The sequence below is a fragment of the Periplaneta americana genome, chromosome 2 (genome assembly GCF_040183065.1).
Source record: "Periplaneta americana isolate PAMFEO1 chromosome 2, P.americana_PAMFEO1_priV1, whole genome shotgun sequence".
NCBI classification, from domain to species: domain Eukaryota; kingdom Metazoa; phylum Arthropoda; class Insecta; order Blattodea; family Blattidae; genus Periplaneta; species Periplaneta americana.
Genome location: NC_091118.1, coordinates 145,706,029 through 145,726,730, shown reverse-complemented (window position 1 = coordinate 145,726,730; position 20,702 = coordinate 145,706,029). Strand labels below are relative to the sequence as shown.

Here is a 20,702-nt window from a genome sequence, read left to right as displayed (position 1 = left end):
GATTTGTTTCGAGCTCGGGCTGATTATCTGGTTTGATTTTTTTCCGAAATTTTCCCCAACTATAAAGCTAATGTCAGATAACCACATGATGAATCCTCGGCCTCATACCGCTGAATACCATCTCGTTATCACCAATTCCATGGACACTAAATAACCTAGTAGTTGATACAGCATTGTTAAATAACCACGGGAAAAAAACAATAAAACATAGATGAACATTGACACTTTCTGTAATTGAATATACTACATTAAAATTTATCTATTTAAGATATATAGGTACATAGAATAGCACCACACTAAGTGAAACCTGTTTCCAGGCGAACAACCATTATTACTAAAAATAAGGCAGGAAATTTGGAGAAAAAGTCAAATTATGCCATTTATAATTTCTAAAAAAAAAAGTGGTACATAAACATAACTTTCCGATTCTTTATTAATGAAAATATTTATTTAAAGAGAACTGTCCAGCTAAAAGATATAAAAGCTGGCAAGCATAAAGACAAGAACTTTATCCTTGTGCTAAGTACTGATAAAGAAAATAATAGTTAATCCTTCCAATAGGCGTACATTAACTCTACTTCCCAGTTACCTTATGAGTAAGTTACATTTTCAGTTCTTGTAGTACATGTTGTACATATTCATTTCGTCAGTGGTAGGGCCCAATCGCAAACTCGTGGCACCAATATGCGCGAGCTTCTTTCTGAGGCTTCAGAGTAGGGAGTTCTGTGTGTGTGCGGGCGACTACTTACTCATAGAGCGTACTGTTCAAACACCTCCCCAGCAAGACTCTTGGGCAAGTCCACGTAAGTGGATGCCAATTAGTTCTTCACGCAGGTGCCACGAGTTTGCAATCGGTCTCTACAACAGTGTGCATCCAGTAGCTTCTTTTTTATATACTTCATCTCAGCTGCTGTTAGCTGACTCTCATCTGTCATAAACTAATACTGATCAAATGAGAGTTTCACATTTATTTAATCTAATGTGCTTCTGCATTTGGAATGATTTGAAAACTTAGTTTAGGTCTACATTACACCAGTCGCATTAGTACATTTCGAGATTTTAATGGCCATACATAATAATCGAAACCTACAGTACGGTCCAAATCTCTTGACGTTTAGGGGCGTGTTTACTTATACAGCAATAGCCAGTAGATGGACATTTGTTGATGGCACTTGTAAAAATAATATGCGCATTCAGCCAAGTTCTTCGGAACAGGGTCTTTACATGTGATTAGGATGAATAACATTATTTTTCTGGATATATAGAAACAAGCATCTCATTTCTATGCCAAGCAGTTGGCATTTTATGCGTCTTAATCGCTTTCCTGTTGATTCATTGTTTTTATGGTCATCTACAAATGATTTTTACATAGCTGCATGTCAATAAGAAAGCAATCCGAAGTACCAAGACTATTAATTGTAAACAGTGTCCATTCAGAAACATAAACATCCGATAAAAATAATTATGAAGAGGGAGCCGAAAATACCAGTTCGATTTCTGTTTGCGTTGTGTGTAGGTATTCGATGTGCTTTGTGTCTGTCAGTGAAATCAATAATTCGTTTGTAATAATCATTTTCTGTGTGTTAATATCAGTTTATTAATTAATTTGTTTATTAGTAGTATAAAATTCAATTATGTCATTCAACAAGACCAATATTAGTGAAAGTAATACATCCAGTGGATATAGTAGCAAAATTATATTGTCTACAATTTCTTCAGAAATATTCGTCTAAAGAAAATAGTAAAAATCTTAACTTTTCTAAGTATCAAGAACTAACTGCCGAGACATGTTCAATAAGTGTATCAACTGTGTCACATGTATGCAAAGAAATGCAAAAATCTGAAACACGGGGTGCTAAGAAATTGTTCGTATTTCCTAGAAAACATATTAATACACCTAAAAGATTGACGAATTTAAATGACTTCGAGAATCACACCATTGGATTTTTCTCTGGAATTGCAAACATTGCTTTGAATGTATGATTTTTTAATACATTATTTATTATTATATGAATATATTATTTATTATTGTATTACACTTTTATTATTGAGAATAGAACCTCTTTTCAGCAACGCTGCTCATCCCTCCCACCAGATAAGTTCGGTGGAGCATGCATCACCCTCTATGTAGGTTTGACAAAGTCGCGCATGCATGTTATTGGCTCTCGCGAAACATCAGGAGATTTGGACTCCACTGTAAATAATTAAACGCGCTTACTTGTTCAACTACAAAACAAAATTTTGCTTCTAATTGGTTCTTTTAAATTGCATTACTTTTGGGGTGATCGTTGTATATTTCATAGATATTATATAAAAAAAATGGGGATTATTCCTGTGTTCGTCCATGGTCTGGAATTTAGGTTAAGTTTAGATTTAAGACCTCTCCTGGCACCACATTATCATAATCATCCTATCATATCATCGGGGTAATGTAACTCTGCCTTCCAGGCGCCCCAACCTCAGAAGTGGGTTACAATTAAGCCACGGCCAGGAGAGAAGACCAGAAATGTCGAAAAGACAACCTGGTGGCATTGGATAAAAAAAAAATTATAATTTTATTACAATCACACCAGATGGCACATTTTAATTTTAGCACATATTCTAACATTTGTTCTCAATATGATGTGAATATAGATGGAAGAAAAATGATGGACTCTGGGTTTTAAGGATTTTGCATGATTTTATAAAATCCTTCATTTATTCAGTGTTCTGCACAAGGGCAGCTTCACTGTAAACACAGCATTCTCTAATCTTTCCTATTTTCCTCCTTCCTCTTAGTTTCCGCATATGATTCATGTATCTTAATGTTGTCTGTCATCTGATATCTTCTTCTGCCCCGAACATTTCTTTCGTTTACCATTCCTTCCAGTGAATCCTTCATTTGGCAGTCTCTTCTTAGACAGTGGCCCAGTCAATTCTTATAAAACTTTTTATCTTCTACTTGAAAATGTATATTTCTATTACCGTACCTATGTAAATGATGATAAATAGAATTAATATAATAAAACTATCCATTACTAGGATTAAAGAAGAGGATGGCTTTCTTGGACCTCATGATAGAAACTTCGCAGAATGGAGTTGTGCTTTCTGATAATGAAATAAAGGAGGAGGTTGACACAATTATGTTTGAGGTAAGAAATATATTTAGTCAAAATGAGATGATAGTCACACTTCAAAGTTACTGGTAGTAATTTTGTAATATACTGTAGGCTGCAGATATCACCAATAAAGTTAATAGGAATGATGATTTTACATAATTAATTTGAATAAAGACATTCAGGTATGGTACCGTACTATTATTCTGGTAAATATATTCTCTAAAATATATGTTTGTTTTCGAATAATATCAGGATTTTCTTTATTATTTTTTTATCTTAACCAGTTTCCTTCTGAAATATCGATATCAAATCTTTTTCATCTCTAATAGAACTTTCACATATTGTCTAGTAGCCCTTGTTTATATTTTCTTAAGAGGATGTATATCAATCTGAAGTTATTACTTTGTATTAATGTTCGGCAGTACATCCTATCCCATTTCTAATCAGGAATGAATACTGTAGGTTTTCTTTCATATTCTTTGAACTATATTGATCATTGAGATTTGGTCTAGTGTTGTTCAATAAATTTATGTCCGATTTTCTTATAAGATGTTTGATAGATATTAATGTAGCTTGTGTTTCTTGATTATCTTTTTTATGATGCTAATCAGGGGCGTCACCAGGTTCCAAGCTGGGGGGGGGGGAGACGGGAGGGGGGCAGCTAAAATTTTATAGAGCTTACAGGAAAAGAAGAAGATATAATAAACTAGAAACATTTGTATTGATAAGGAAATAATTAATATTTTATTAATAGAATAGAATAGCAAATATAATACAATATGAAGAGATGAAAAATTCAGAATATGGAAGAGTTGCAAATAATTGATAATTATTGAAAAAGTAATTTTCTTGGGTGTATGGTAAATTTTCCAACTCATGTTTGAATAAAGTAATCGTAGTTGCCAAACACAAATTTTCCATGTAGACTCATCATAGCCAGTCCATTTAACTGGTCCTCTTCCATAGTGCTTCATAGCATGTCTTGATCCTTCACAGAGTGCTGAAAGAGCGCTCTACTGTACTGGTGGTGCATGGGTGGGCAAGCAGTATCAGCAGAGCCTTTCTCGTCGCCGGAAAGAAAGGCTCAGTCTCCTTAAGACTTGAAGACGACAAGGTCCTTTAGTTCTTCATTACTCAATTTCTTGTCCTTCCATATTTTGTACCAAAATTTCAACTCTGCTTCTAGGCCCTCGAAATGATAAAAACTAAAAAATGAAGCTGCCTTTTCCTTTAATTCATCGATTGTCATGAGCAACATGTGCGAAGGATGTAGATATGTCAATTCAAAGGCAGATGTATTGTCAGTAGAAAACCGTTATTCTATAGAAGAAATAATAGAATCCAGGTACGAAATTATTAAAGATCTTTTCCAGAACTCCGAGGGATTTGTTGCTGCGGTGCTGCTGCCTACCAACTATCTGTGATATTCGGATCCAGCCTAAGTTGCTCGGCGATTTGATTACTTTCTTTTAACACTTCATCAGTGATTTTTTCTTCATCCTCGCGATGGTGCTTAACCATTTCCACAATGCGTCGAATATGATACGAGGCTTTGACGATATCCAAGGTCTTGGATTGGAGAATATTCACTACTGGTTACAACACTGCAGAGTACTTCGCGATCAAAATTATAGCCATGTTGAATAACGACTTACAACTGAAAGGCGCTTTTTCTTGTAGCGGCATTTACTTCAATGGAAAGGGTTTTTAACACCTGAATTTTATTATATATACGAAGTGTTCCTTAAACATTCTGCTGCGCTTTTGTTTTTCAGACGATCTGGTCTCGCATAGGCGTGGGATATTTGGTATCAATTTTCTTCTCAAGACCGACTCGCGGAAAAAAAAAACATAATAATGTCCTTCATGGTTCTTACAGTATTGTGGATTCCAGGTATTGTGTTCAAATCATTCAGTTTGTGTGAAGAGCAATGAAAGAACAGCGCGTTTTGATACTATTCCCGCAATATTGCTTGGACCTCACCTTCTTTACCAGACATCGTAGAATTGTCATCAAAACCCAAGCCCACGCATTTCTCAGGATCCACTTCTTCGCTTGTGACAAAATCGTCAATGGCTTTTGCGTCAAGTGCTTCCAGTTCAACAAAGCCAACAAATTTCTCTTTGATTTCTTTGACCTCTTTGTCGAAATACTGATAACTGTTCCTTTCCCGAAATATCGGTAGTTTCATCTGTTAGTAAGCTATACACACAATTATTTCACCTTATTCACTATGCTCTCCTTTATACCAGCATCTACCACATAAAGAAATGATTTCATTCTTAATCTGAACTGATTGGTATATGGCATTTTTCTTCCCATGTTCAACATGTTTTTTTAATGATTGGTCTCCTGCATCTATTTGTAAATGACATAAATCTTTCAGCACACATTAAATTATTTTTATTTTCTTATATGATTGTCTTAAACAATTTGTTAATTTGGATGTCTACCAGCACGTCTTGCAGCTTCAACAGCAGTATTATGCCACTGGGTGTTCGTATGTCTTTTACAAACCTCATGCACATCTTTATATTTCATGAAAGGTCTTAAGAAGAAAAAAGAAGAAGAAGAAGAAGAAAAACTCTTCTCTTTACTCTTCACCCTAGGCGAAGTTAGAACATACTGGTACTTCAAAACAAAATGTTTCGTCAGCAGTGGAAAAAGTTCAGTTTAAATACCTTCTGATAAATGTTTTTTTTTTCAATGTAAAGCGAGATATATATATATATATATATATATATATATATATATATATGATTGATGCTTGTTACAGGGTCATGACACAACTGCAGCTGGCAGCAGTTTCTTTCTATCCTTAATGGGACTTCATCAACATTATCAGGTAATAAAAAGGTATAAATAATTTCACTCACTGAAAATTAAATAAAAAATTTTATGCAAGTGACTTTTCTCACTTGTTTTCTATAGATAAATATTTAAGTTGTTAGCTTTCTGTATGTATTAACAGTACGGAAAAAATTACTCTTGTATGGTATTACCACAGTTCAGTATATACAGTTGCGAAGCTTGGAATGATTTTTTGCCAATGAGTTACATTTCTGGTGATAGTTGCTAGCCGCTTGGAGCACTGTAAGTACTAGGAACAATAGACTGTGTCACTGCCATCGTGATCTAATACAGGCCGTAAGGCAGGCCATGTGACTCGCTTAACCCGATCACGAAGGGCGGCATTTCAACCATATAAATTAATTGGAATGAATAACGAGTAACATATATTTCTCTAAAATGTAGTGTAATTGCATTAATAAAATTTAAAACAATGATTAGGGACACTTCAGACATAATTCCTTGCGAGTTAAGGTGTAATATTATTTTTGGTGTGAAAATTACGTTATTCGTATGTGTAATGCCTGCCTTTATTTCGATTAAATATTGCGAAATTCTTGTACATTCATTTATGCACGATTCAATAATTTTCAGTTGCACTGCACGAATATTTAGATATGTTGAAATTATAGGTTATGTTTACTGTACCAGTTGCCCCTTTCTGTCTAATTTTAGTGGTCTCCAATGCCCTGTCACTACATATGTATGTAGGCCATGATTGTTTGGCCAAACACCTGCATATAATTGGAATATATCAGTCCCCTAACTGTCCATTGTGCAACTCAAACCAAGAAATGGATTCGGAACACCTCAAAATCTATGCTTCAGTGGCTGGTCATGACAATATCTTTGAAAAATATTGGAGTGCAAGAGGTCAAATGACTTTATTGTCAAACGCCTGGCATTAGAAAACAACAACAACATATGTATGTTATGTCATATGGATATTATAGGTTATGTTTACTATATTTAACTTATATTCCTATATTCGCAATTATACATTATAATTAAACATAATGTAATGTATGACACCCGTCACATTCTATTTGTCTGTATTTTAATACTACAATTGAGTACTGAATTATTGTATTTATCTACTACCTACTGTAAGAGACGAAGTAACACAATCGTACGTACACTAATTTCATAGGAGTGGTATGGTAAATTTTCTGCCTACAATTAAGGAAGGTAGATGTGCTAAATTAAAATCACAATATAAATTCGTTTTTATTGAACCTCAAAATAGCTTCCATTCTAAACTTGAAATGTTGACGCGAACAGATTATGTTAACATGTAAAATTCTCTTCACATTAAAATAACACAGTTTTGTAATTATTTCTGCAACATATTATGCAACAAGAAGTAAACGGAACTAATGGACAAATTACACTAAATAAAGCTTAGCAATGATAAGCAATAAAGTTATAATATAATATTTCACTGAGCTCCATACACTGAAATAGAAAACCCGAACAAACATTACGGCCTGGTCTAGATCGAAAAAGCATTGACTGTGCCGTATTTCGCATTTTTGTGAAAAGCTATGTAAACTGTGAAATATTCGTTATCGGTTGTAATAACTGTAAATGGCTAAAATACAATAATTTGAATAATAATATGGGACAAGGAGACGTTTTTAGTACTATAAATTGTAATAAAAATAGGTTAGAGTTATCCTTCTTCCGAAAGATCCAGGAAGGTGAGTTTATAGAATATAATATATATTTTATGAAAATAATATATAAACCTTATGTATTTCATATTTCAATAGTGGAAGGAAGGTGTTAATTTTTTCAGAAGAACACGATATCGAAAGTACAATACATTTCATCGTCTGCTAGGGAAATAGTCTGTGATGAGGCGATAGTAGCGATCCTGGTGGTGAGCAACTATCCATGAATGCATATTTCAACTGTCTATGTCTATTTAGTAAGTATTAAGCTTCGTGACTGTATATAGTAGACTGTGGTATTACCAGGAATACTTAAAAATGTATTTTCGCAAAAAATTTGAATTTTTGAAGTATTAGAATATTCTTTACATTTAGTATATTGCCGTATTTATAATTCTGAATATTACAGGAAATGTGTTATCAAGAACTATATCAGATCTTCGGTGATTCTGACCGCCCAGCAACATTTGCTGACACATTGCAGATGAAGTTTCTCGAAAGGTGCCTCCTAGAGACACTGCGTTTATATCCACCAGTGCCCATCATTGCCAGAAAAATAAATGAAGATATCAAACTAGGTATGAGGGATTTCTCTTTGGATTCTAGTGCTCTTGATACGGCGAAGTAAGGATTTCGTGAATTGTGTTAATTTGGCAGTATTGAAGAGAGATGAAAGAATTAATAGTCGATTTTTCTATACCTCGGTCCTGTTCTGTTTAGAAATTTATGATATTAGACCCAAATTTACACTTTTTCAAAAAAGAGTAATTTAGGAATTTTTATCCTTGAAGTACATCCATTATTCTTGGGTCTGAACCTAACAACCTCCAGTCTTATAGTGGGTATTACAAATACTCGAAAACCGAAGAAATACAAACATTACAGAAACTTCTACTTTAAATTAAAGTAATAATATTGCTTCATTTGTAAAATACAATGATTCTTCTATTTTAATAAGGGCTGCGACAATTATAATTACATTAATTAGGTAATACCGGAATAGAGATGACATTATTAATTTGTCGTAGTCAATAATTATTATCATATAGAAATATTATTTGCCGTTATAATCAATATTAGCACTATCATCTTCACCACTATAATACGAAGTGGTTGTGAAAAGTGACATTTTCTTATATTTTAGATTATTTTCTTAACGTCATCGTCATTCTCATTTTTAAGCACTTTTTGGTCATTAAAATACAGCCCATTATGATGATGATGATTACAATGACAGTGATGATATTATGTAATCATCTGCCTCCACATAATCCTATCTAATGAATTTAAATACTATTATAGTCACAATCATGCCATGGTATGAAAGAAAAATTCCACAACCTCGAGCGGGAATCGAACCTGCGACTTCCTGTTCTCCGGTCAGGCGCTCTACCACTGAGTTATCGAGTTCGTCTCACGCCAAAGGCGTGAAGATTATAATCCTATCTTTTGTGGCTAATATCCACCGTCTGGTTTTGGCATCCTTCGCCACTGCATGAATCCAGCGATCCCTGTGCCTTCTACCTTCGACTTTACTGAATAGTGTTTTCTTGAGTATTCGATTGTCTCCCATCCTAATTATGTGTCCTGCCCATTGTAGTCTGATGGTAATGGAAAGTCCTAATCTTTATATAGGCTATATAAGATGTTTCATAATTACAGGTACAAAATGCAGGGATGAGTCTAGGCAATAAAACAAGGCAAAAAGTCCTAATAAACATAGGTCCACAAACCAGCCATTTTCGAAATCTATGGGGTTTTATTATGCCTTGTTAGTACAGGTGCTCTGAGGTAACACAACATCCTATATGCACTGGAGGACAAGAACGTTATAACATGTGCTCAATATAGCCACCATTAATGAAAAGGCAGGCATCAGCATGTTTCCTCATCGACAATCATACACGTTCAAATATCCCTGGCATGTCTCTAATGCATTGATAACCATTAACAATATATTCCCGGAGTTTGTTAACATTATCTACAGGGCTGAGATAGACAAAACATTTCAAATATTCCCAAATAAAAAATCGGGGGACTGAAGTCAGGGGATCTGGGAGGACGTGGTTTTCATAAGCCATGGCTAATACATCTATTGTGGAAGCGTGTGTATAAAAACTCTCTCGAAAAGTTCAAATGAAAGTGAGCCAGTGCTCCGTCATGCATGTACCACAGCAACTGCCTTTTCTGAAGAGGCACATAAACTAAAAGGTCACATAGCCTAGCTCATGTTAGAAAAATACAAGTACGTATGACCATTAAGTCTGTGAGGTAAAAAATTAGGTTGGTGTCCATGGTGATGACATTATATCTCGGAAATGGTTGCTTTCCGGATCTATGTTTATTAGGACTTTGGCTTTCTTTCATTGTCTTCCAGTCACTCCTGTAGTTTGAATCTGTAATTTTTAAACATCCTGTATAAGTCAAGGTCCCACGCCGTGGCGTCGTGGTCTAAGGCATCCTGCCTAGGACTTGCGTTACAGAATGTGCGCTGGTTCGATTTCTCATGGGGGGAAGAAATTTTCTCATGGAATTTCGGCCAGTGTATGGGACCAGTGCCCACCCAGCATCGTGATGCACTTGGGGAGCTACAATAGGTAGCGAAATCCGGTTATGCAAACCAGCTATAATGGCTGAGGGGCTCATCGTGCTAACCACACGATACCTCCATTCTAGTTGGATGATCGTCCCTCCACCTCTATTTCGGCATGTGGCCGTGAGGTCAACAACCGGCTGGTCGGTCTTGGTTCCTTCATGGGCTGTAGCACCACGGATTATTATTATTATTATTATTATTATTATTATTATTATTATTATTATTATTATTATTATTATTATTATTATTATTATTATAGGTCAAGACATAAGAAGTATATGCAATAGAAAAAGAAATATTATAGATTTACCAAACTTTTGACTTATATATTTCTTTCAATTTTTTATTTGATGCAACACTCCATCACTGCAAAGTCAGATAGCAATTAATATGTATACTATATTTTTCTTCACAGTTTCAAAGGATCTCATACTACCAAAAGGTGCTACAGTTATTGTCTCCATTGCAAAAACACATCATTTACAGCAGTACTGGGATGATCCGGATAAGTTTAATCCTGATAACCACTTACCAGAGAAGGCAGCTGAGAGACATTATTATTCTTTCATTCCATTCAGCGCTGGGCCAAGAAGTTGTGTTGGTAAGAAATTATACTTTGGTGTGCCGTCATAAGCTACATTTTACAATTAGTGTAACAGTAAAATTTTAAGATTTGACAAGTACGTACCAGCATATTTTTGCTTTAGAATGGGTAAATGTATGTAATTCTTGCATTTGTGATTGTTTTACATGACGATCACAAGGACTACTTGATAGATCATTATAGTAGTAAGGAATAGTCCCTTTCAACCATTTTAACACATTGCTTATTTGTTTAATAGTTTGTGAGTTAAGCTTGCAGTGCATGTTCAGAGACAGTGAAACTTTCAGTCTCGTAGCAATTAATAATCGAGGGACTAAGAGAGAAATAGTAATCTGAAAGTATATGAAGACGAGTTCTAAAATTTAACTTGCCATTATTTGGGGTGAATATTGAAGGACTGAAGTCAAGAAGGTAGAGATGGCGTGTCAGAGGCAGGAACCTTGTTGAGGTTTTTGATCTAATGAAATATTGTTGATGTTTGTGCGATCCTCAATTTTATACAATGTGATTAGAGATAAGAAGGTAAAATGCGTTTGTGGAGGAAGGGACAGAGAAGAGTATTTTTTTTTCTCACTTGCTGTCTTAGTGTTGCCACAAATTAAAAAAAAAGAGTCAGAATGGTTTGGGGCATGCTTACATAGTAGAGGAATGACCTGCTAACTAACGAAGAAAATAGTGCATCAAACAAAATACATACAGATTACAATAATACATTATTTTGGACAGTTTGCAATATAAAAACGTGAAATTATTTTTTTAAGTGTTTCTAAATCTTATCTATGTTTCTTGTGATTAATATAAAAATAACTCAGATCTCTCTATAATTGTTTTGTAATGAATGTGGAATCTTATAAATTTCAATTGTTTTCACAGGGCGAAAGTATGCATTACTCAAGCTTAAAGTCTTACTATCAACGATCCTAAGGAACTTCAAAGTGCATTCTGATATTCCAGAACAAGAATTCCTTCTCCAAGGAGACATCATTCTAAAAAGGACTGAAGGTTTTCTGATTAAACTCGAACCTCGAAGAAAGACTCTCTTACCTTCCGAAGTATGAAATTTATCTGAAGGTAATTAACACAACTTTTATATTGTGATTAACATAACATGTTATTGATTAGCCAAAATTTTTGCGAACTGGTAAACATATTTCATTTAGAAATTTCTTAGTTTTGTTTTGATATTTATCTATTGAACTTTTAATTACCAATCTTAAACATGTCTGTAAATAATATGCAATATACGTAATATAGACAGTACAAGGATAAACATGAATATTAACCCACAAACAATTTTATCATGTTTTGTTCGTCATAAACCGAAATGATACATGATGCATTTGAAATGCCTTCGCAATACAGGATTTATAAGGGTGGTTTGAAAAGTAATTTCTAGTGGATTTGTGAAACTAAAGTAGGCCTACTTAGCAATCTGTATATAGTCATTTGTGTGTTATTCAGTTACTTACAGTTAGAAACAGTTTGGTTATACTACATAAAATGTACGTAGACTTTTTGTTGATTAAAGCCTAAACAAATGTGTTAGGTAATTTTCATTTTAGGGTTGCATAAAGTATTGTACGAGACAAAAAAACATGGAAAATCACTTTCTACCTCCATAAATTATTTTTTCATGTAGTTACCACCTGATTTGAGACATTTGTCATATGGAACAAGCTTCTCATTTCCACCTGCAAAGAAGTTAAGTCACCTGCGAATTCAGTTACACCTACTCATAGGCGGAGATAAAGGGCAGGGGCAGATGAGGGCAGTGCCCCCCTCCAGGTCAAAGTGATGTAGGGTACTGTCTCTCTCGAGCATTAGATATGAAGAAAGCATAATCCTCATTGTCAGAAGTTATACTGGTAATAGGTTTATGTGCAAATTAACATACATATAAACTTTTATGTAAACATTATGTTTTAAATATTGACATTCATTATGCGATTTATCTTTCAATAATATGGGTAAGAAACAATTGGGACAAGCCTCGAACATTTTCTAGAGGCATTTCATTCATTTCACTTCATGTGACAATGAGTTTGCGCGATATCTGATACACCCTGAGTAGCAGTGTGTTGGGTGGCAAGGCATCATGGACTTCTGGTAACTGAAGGCCTGCTCCTACTTAGCGGAATCGAACTGAATCACAACGTCTGCCGGTGCTCACATATAGTGGAATCGAACTGAACCATGTACAGATTAAAATGGATCGCATAATGGCTTTAGCACAGTTATGTGAAGAGGTAGAAAGAGTATTTAAAACAAGAAATGGAAATACTGGATACATGGAGAATTTTCACTTTGTTTGACTATATTCTGCTTTGGATTTTAACTTTTACCTAATGTTTTCGTTATCAGTAATTTACTTATTTCGCTTCAAGCATTATCACGGGAATAATTATTATGGTAGTACTTCTGTGTTTTGTCATACAATAGAGGATAATTTTGAACAAGATTTATTTTTTTTCTTTGTTCATATAATTTAATTGTAATTTTCTGTATAGGCATACATACTATTTCAACAATAACTTTCAATAAAGAAATTGTGCTATCAAAAATGGATATGACTCGTTTGTTTTTTCACGAAGGCTTTACGAGAACATACGATTATAGCCGAAACAAGAAATTCTGTTCCATCAGTGGAATAAATATTCCAGCTCATGAATTCTATTCGTTTGCTTCGGTTTGATTCGACATGCTGCTTTCTGCTATCTTCCATTTAAATACATTTAGTGAAGATAAATTCTGTTCAATTCGATTCCATTAAGTGGAAGCGAGTTTTGGTCGTCCATCCAGGTGGTCAGGGTTCGATCCACACACAAGTCGTGACGAAATTTGTGTTGGACAAAGCACATGTTGCAGAGGACTTTTTCTCAGGATTCTCCCGTTTCCCTCTATTATTCCACCAACACCCTCCACTTTCCTCTCTTTTCATGTCATTTGCAGTAGTTAAAAATAGACTAGCGTGAAATATTGTGATAATATCGATTTCCAATGTTAATATAGGAAGGGCTTGGAGCTTATCAGGCTACTCATCTGAGTATGGGACCAGGTTGTCACAGGATGGCCCAGCTGTCAGCATCGAATTCACGAATGCCATTCAGGCAACTTGTCGAGATTGGACAACCATCGCATATATAGGGCACACAATGGGCCAAAGCAAATCTTCTGTAAGGACCCATTCTAGGTCCAACCCTCGAAAAGCCAAGCCAAATTGACTAATATGAAGCTTCAACAATTCAGTACAAACGATATGTGAATGCCCTACGAGTTTCCTTTTTTTATGCCCTTTAGAGATGTCGCTCTAAAATTCCTAAGCCAATGCACTATTGCATTGCAACTGGATACACCATCATGTTGATCGACAAAATGATTGGTGGGTTTGGACTACAGAATCACCTGTTTTAAAACACATTTCCACAACGAAAACGTACTGTCGTTTGTTCCACTGCTCCATTGTAGCTGAAATGGCATTGAATGATGTGGCCGAGAATCTTGATCCATTCATCCCACTCAATGTTAATGTTACGTTTTATTTAACGACGCTAACAACTGCAGAGGTTATATCAGCGTCGCTGGATGTGCCAGAATTTTGTCCCGCAGGAGTTCTTTTACATGCCAGTAAATCTACTGACATGAGCCTGTCGCATTTAAGCACACTTAAATGCCATCGACTTGGCCCAGGATCGAACCTGCAACCTTGGGCATAGAAGGCCAGTGCTATGCCAACTCGCCAACCAGGTCGACTGTCAACTAGAGGAGACTGCAAATAGCTATCTGATGTGAATTTGTGCAAAGTTGACAACGTACTTCTACTTAAACTGTACAATTTATAAATTAAGTCAGATATTTTAAGTTTAGAACTATAAAATATAAGCTGGAAAACAGGAGGGACACATGGTAGTGTCGCAGTTAAGGTATAATGATGCAAAGCCGGAAGGTCGAGAGTTCGATTCCTGATGGGGTCTTGGATTTTCTCCAATGATCTAATACTTTTAGCTGCAATATGGCCATAGAGTTCACTCAGCCTCTAAATGAAATGAATACCAAGGAATTTTCCTTGGAGGTGAAGGTGGTGGGCATGTAGGACTGACATCCCTAATGCCATTAATGTCAACTGTGTGTAAAGGTGGAAGCCTCGATCTCCCACCATCCATAGGCCAATTTGACCTGTAATGGGGTTACTTCATCTTTAGAATACAGAATGCCACTTTATTTAGATAAAGAGTAATGATTTCATTTATGTGTAATCTGAATAATAATTCAAGAAAATAGACAGTTTATAGGTATCGCAACATTATTTAAGAATTATTGAAATACAGTGGCGTATACTGGTTAAAGGGTTTGGGCTACCGCTGACCCTATTATTACACAAAATATATCTAACAATTACTTCAATTTTAATTACTATGGTAAAACTAATAATAAAAAATTATTACATTATGTTATATTATAAACTTTTTCTTTTGTAATTTCCTTAGGCTACCGCTGGTAGCCCCGGTAGCCCGCAAAATACGCCCCTGTTGAAATATTGCGAAATGTGTTATGGAGAAGTATTTCGTCGTTGTTCCTGCAATATCTCCTATGTGACAGATTTATCGATTTTCAGATTTTTGCTCTATTAAATAAAATAACTTAAATAGTGATACAGCAAATAATAAAATCTCCTATAAGTAATTATATTTCTTTCTTTCGAAAATGTAAGAATTCACAATCTCCTATGTACCACTGCCATAGAATGAATAAATGTGTTTTTTCTACTGAAAAATTTTATATTTTGCACATAGGAGTTATTGCAGGAACGACGATGATTTGTCATTGTGACTTTGATACTTTTCTTTTCTTTATATAACTTTGATTCCATTTTACTAAAGTTTATGTGCACTGAACATCTTGACAGCTGTATCAATGATAGGGTAGCTATTGATAAAGCTTCAAAGATTAGATTGAAGGCAAGACGTTTCTGGAGGAAATTGCACTTTGCTCCTAGAGTGCCTCTACTACAGCTGAAGGGTATTTCTTTCGAAAATATATCAAAGATGAAATATTATTATCACAGTATGTGCATATGATACGTACTTAAATTGAGTGTTGAAAATATATTCAATCTGATATTTTGCTAAAAGTGAGTAGTACATTCAAACACTCAGCTGACAATATGTCCTGTGTCCTACCATCGTGGTCGAAGGCATCATGCCTAGGAATCATGTTACGGAATGCATGCTGGTTCGAGTCCTCATGGGAAAGGAATTTTATCATGAAATTTCGGCCAGAGCATGGGACCAGAGCCCATCCAGCATCATGAAGAAGTTCGGGAGCTACAATAGGTAGCAAAATTCTGCTATAAAAATCAGCTATAACATTTGAGAGGTGGGATCATCATAATAACCACACACAGGGTTACCAACTCTCACATATATCCTGGGATCTCTGGTATTTGGCCCTAATTTTCAACAGACTCCCGGCTCACGTATTTTTCTTCTCTTCAAGCATTTTTCTCCAACGTTTTTGCATAATGTAAAAATTTTCATTCGAAACATTTGATTTTGCTGTGAATGATCATTTATATGATGAATTTTGAGATGCACTAAAATGTGCATTTGTAAAAGGTAATGCCTGCCAGAAATGAATTTTAGTGATCACTCGTTTAAAATGAAATAATTTTAATGTGTAAATTTGGAAAAACTGGCGAGTTTTATTCTAACCATATCAAGTAGTTAGTAATGCTCATACAAAGAGGATGTTTCATCTGATGAACAATAATTGGACAGATGTTCGATATAGGAACACAATGCATCTAATCAAATCAGAACTGCAAACTGCAGTCGATTTCAACTATTATGCATGACAAAATATGTCTCAAAATACTCTAAATTTAAGTTTAGCTTCCAGAGTGTAGAATAAAGTTATTTTTTAGTAATGGAACTGGATAATTTGTCCATTTTCTATGTGAAATTGTGTCGATTCCTTTGTCTTCAGTATTTTCTTAAAAAAAAAAGTTGGCAACCCTACCACACAATACCTCCATTCTGGTTGGATGATCGTTCATCTCTGTTGAGGCATGCAGGATGTGAGGCCAGCAGCAAGCTGGATGGACATGGCCCTCCATGGGCTGTCGCACCATGGATTAAATGTTTTCTTAATTGCTTAATATCTGTTTTCTCAGGAAGTTGTATGTTGTTTTTACAACTAGTCCTTCAATATTTATTTTGCAGAACACTTCGGTATACAGAGAGCCAATGCTGGACCAAACTTCTTGGATGGACAATGCTGCCTGTTCTAATTCACTGCATAGTCTACCTTTTTTTTTTTTTTTCCTTGACGTCATCTCCGATTCCTTTGTTCTTTAGTTTTGAATTCTAAGAAATATTGTGATATTTTATAAGATTTCTTCAATAATTTTGTACTTTTTTCAGTAATTACTGGTTTTGTTCATGTTTATACGTTAAAATCTTTGCTATACCTTTTCTTAACTCGTTCCTTATACAGTACTTCACCAGTCAGAGGGATATTTCTTCTGATTGAATTATTTAAATGGAACATTTTATCTTTTAATGGATAGTACACAGGTTTTACATAGGGGCATTTCTTCTGACTGAATTGTTTCAGTTCTATTCTAATAGTTAATGGGCTAGTGCAAAGGCTTGACAACAATAAATTCATATTACCTTAATCTTAATGAACTTCAAAGCTAACATTTGTGCACAAAATTATGTTAAGACAGGTTTTCTTATAGACTGTAACTTAGAAAAGAATCTGAGTACATCCAAACTTCTTTCTGATGTACAAGAAACTAGTAGAGATCAATTTGACTAAAGTCATGCTACTGTAAAGATCATATGTAAACAAGTAGCCAACATGGTTCGAGGTTTTTGGGTATTTGCACTGTGTTGGATGTAGAGAGCCAATATGCAGTTCTGAAACTTTGAAATGTGTATGTCTGAGGCAAGATGCAAATACAAAACCTCGCACCATACTGATCACTGTGAAAATTTCAAATCATTCTTAAGTAACTTATACTTGACTAAATGCGTATATTCTAGTTGTCTATTGCGAAGCCAAGCATGACATATAGTACATTATGAATGAAATACAATATTGAAGAGTCTATAAAATAGTCTTTATGTGTACAATGTTCAGCAATTTTATTTGTTCTGGAGGTCTGGCTCGGGACCTCGCAGAGTGAGGGTTATTGTGAAGTACTGGTGGAATGATATTTGTGAGGGGAAATGGGAGAACCCCGAGAAAAACCCCTTGCGCTCACATCATAGGAATCAAACCCTGAGTCAACATGATGAAAGGCAGAGAAGCTAACCAGTTGGCCAAGAACGAGATCTTAACAAATATTTGTTTGATTGTGTGAGAAAGGGGAACAAGGTCATTTATCAATAGTGGCAGATATATCTTTCAGCTCGAGATAAGAATTCAGAGAGCTCAAAAATCTTGGATAAGTTTACTGATAGTGTAGTGAGAAGGAAAATTTGATCGTTATTTAGGATACAAATGTTAAATATGGCATTTTATTTTGCGAGCAGGGATGTTAGTGAAATAACAACAGGCCAAGTATAGCAAACTCTACAAACAAAACAAAATAATTTTCAATGTGTGCATCAAACTATTTTTAGATAGCCATTTGTTTGTGATGGTAGCGAGACAATTCCCCCGACTTCTCTGCTGCTGTATTCTCCCTCATTGTAATGGTGAAGCTTTATTGCATCAAAAGCAGGTGCAATTTAACTTAGTGGTAGAGCACAGGACTGCGAATCAGGAGGTTTCTGGGTGCCTCTAATTTTTTATAACTATATTTAAAACTGTTTCATTTAGTTATAATTAAAGTAACTGAAGCAATTTATTTAATTTGTGTATGTTCCTTAACCGAAAACAGTCACTTTTAAAAGTAGGCCTGGCATTGTTTGAACTGCTTTATTGATCAGTTGTGAGTGATGCACTGTGGCATCTGATGGGAAATATTTGACAATCTGCGCAAACAGTTGAATATCAGTGTTAAAGGTACTATTATAATATAATAGTTTTTAACATGCTTGCCTAGCATTAAAAGATCTACTTTTAGAAATGGCTGTGTAAAAAATTATTTATATCATAAAAGCTAATTATCAATATAAGGAAGGTTAATATGGTTTTATAAGAACGTGAAATTTTTTTAATACAGTGAAGAGTTTGATGGAAATTCTCAGAAAGGTTTCAGATTGAGATAATAGTCTAGAAGAGAACTTTTGACTGAGAAGCCGTGGATTTAGCTTGGCATACACGATATCTTCAAGTGTTCCATTAATACAGAGAAATGGGAATAGTAATTTATCTCTGCATATAAGTCGCTGAAAATCTTTTTAATAACTCAAAAGGCAGTATAAAACCACAGGTAAGAATTCAGACCGACAGCAGTGGTTGTGCCAACAAAGCAAGCTCTTCAGATTGTCAGTGTAACCTGGTCTCATGGTCAATTTTTGTAACTGAGCATGTAGGCATAAGGTTCTTTTCTAATTTGTAGGACTATAGCATATTAAATGATTCCGTTCCATATCAACAACAAAGTAATTGGCCTTACAAACTGGCACATTCTTCAGCAAAAACAGAAAACAATGTCTAAACAGTAACTTCGAAGTAATACAACATAAGGGAGGAAAAAGGAAATTAAGGCAGAAAGGAGAACTGAGTGAAAAATGTTAGACAATTTTAAATTACAAGAAAATGTATGTTTTAAAAATTATACTCATACTGCAAAAAGTTCATAATTCAAGGTTACACAAAATTACTTAAAGTTAAAAAAAATGGAAATATGACTTCCATTAAAATCTCAAATTGTATAGGAGATACAAGACAAGAAACAATTATTTATGAAATGAAATATATTTTAACAAGTTCATAATTTAAGACATGTAAGCAAAGAAAATAAATTTAAATCTTATTGAGTTACATAAACTGTAAGTTCTTCTTCTTTACATGAGATCACAGATTGCAACAGTTAGTCGTTTCCATTCACTGCAATCAGAATAACATGCAATGCATTACTTATGGAATGATTTATATACAAATTTATTAAAGACTGCTTTTTCCCATAAAGCAATGGAAACACTGAAAAGTGGGGTTAACTATACTGACATGACACACAAATGGGTCAAGTTTTTACCATTGCATCTCTTCTGTATCTCTTTTGGATGCAAGAAAGATATACATTTTTATGAAACAGTTCAACTGCAATTTTTTAATTATAGTTGACATATACTTCATCAACTCTAGGTCAGACTTTACACACAAAATTTAAAAAAAATATTGAAATGAAAATTCTGGAATGAGAAATAATAAAAATTTAAAAGATAATGGAAAGTCAAAATTAGAATGAAGAGGCTGTTACTCTGAACTACTGCAAAAATATCAAATTATATCAAGTGAAAATTAATTTTGTAAAGACATCAGTATGTTCAATTATTGTCTCAAAGAGAAAATGAGTAAATTTCACTTATACAGAGTGATTCAAAAGTCCCGATCCATTTTCATGAAACTGAAGTGTAAATTTTTTTGGAGGTAATATAAACCATACTTATTAAAGAAGAGAGAATAACCATAGCTTGTAGACAGTTGAAAGAGATAATCTATGCTCAGGTCCAGGTGGTGTTTTGCGGAAATTTCACAAACCTTGTCCATCAGGGGCAAATGTCAGGCTCTTGATGACCAGAACAGGCTCTGTACTGGATGGAAAGATGTTCAGGAAGACCAGCGACATTGGCAGAAATTGTGCTCAGCATACTGGACGCAAATGAACGAGCCTCAACACGAGATTCAGCAGAGAGCTTGGTGTATCCTAATGAACCATATGGAGAATCCTATGCTTTAAGCTTCATATCATGTGTAGGTGCTG

The 20,702-nt window shown here is 34.7% G+C and overlaps 2 protein-coding genes across 3 annotated transcripts in view; one reads left to right on the top strand and one right to left on the bottom strand.

The window, feature by feature from the left end:
- LOC138694643 (cytochrome P450 4g15-like) overlaps window positions 1-17,181 on the top strand; it is a 36,021-nt gene extending 18,840 nt beyond the window's left edge. The window contains exons 8-13 of the mRNA XM_069818579.1: window positions 3,022-3,131; window positions 5,876-5,944; window positions 8,032-8,200; window positions 10,634-10,819; window positions 11,696-11,893; window positions 17,041-17,181. Of these exons, the coding sequence (XP_069674680.1) occupies window positions 3,022-3,131; window positions 5,876-5,944; window positions 8,032-8,200; window positions 10,634-10,819; window positions 11,696-11,880 (719 nt within the window). The 3' untranslated portion in view covers window positions 11,881-11,893; window positions 17,041-17,181. The remainder of the gene's footprint in view (window positions 1-3,021; window positions 3,132-5,875; window positions 5,945-8,031; window positions 8,201-10,633; window positions 10,820-11,695; window positions 11,894-17,040) is intronic.
- Window positions 17,182-19,686: 2,505 nt separating this feature from the next.
- eIF2Bgamma (eukaryotic translation initiation factor 2B subunit gamma) overlaps window positions 19,687-20,702 on the bottom strand; it is a 36,684-nt gene continuing 35,668 nt past the window's right edge. For both annotated transcript variants that reach the window (XM_069818580.1, XM_069818581.1), the window contains exon 11: window positions 19,687-19,825. The gene's annotated coding sequence lies outside the window, so the exon portion shown is untranslated. The remainder of the gene's footprint in view (window positions 19,826-20,702) is intronic.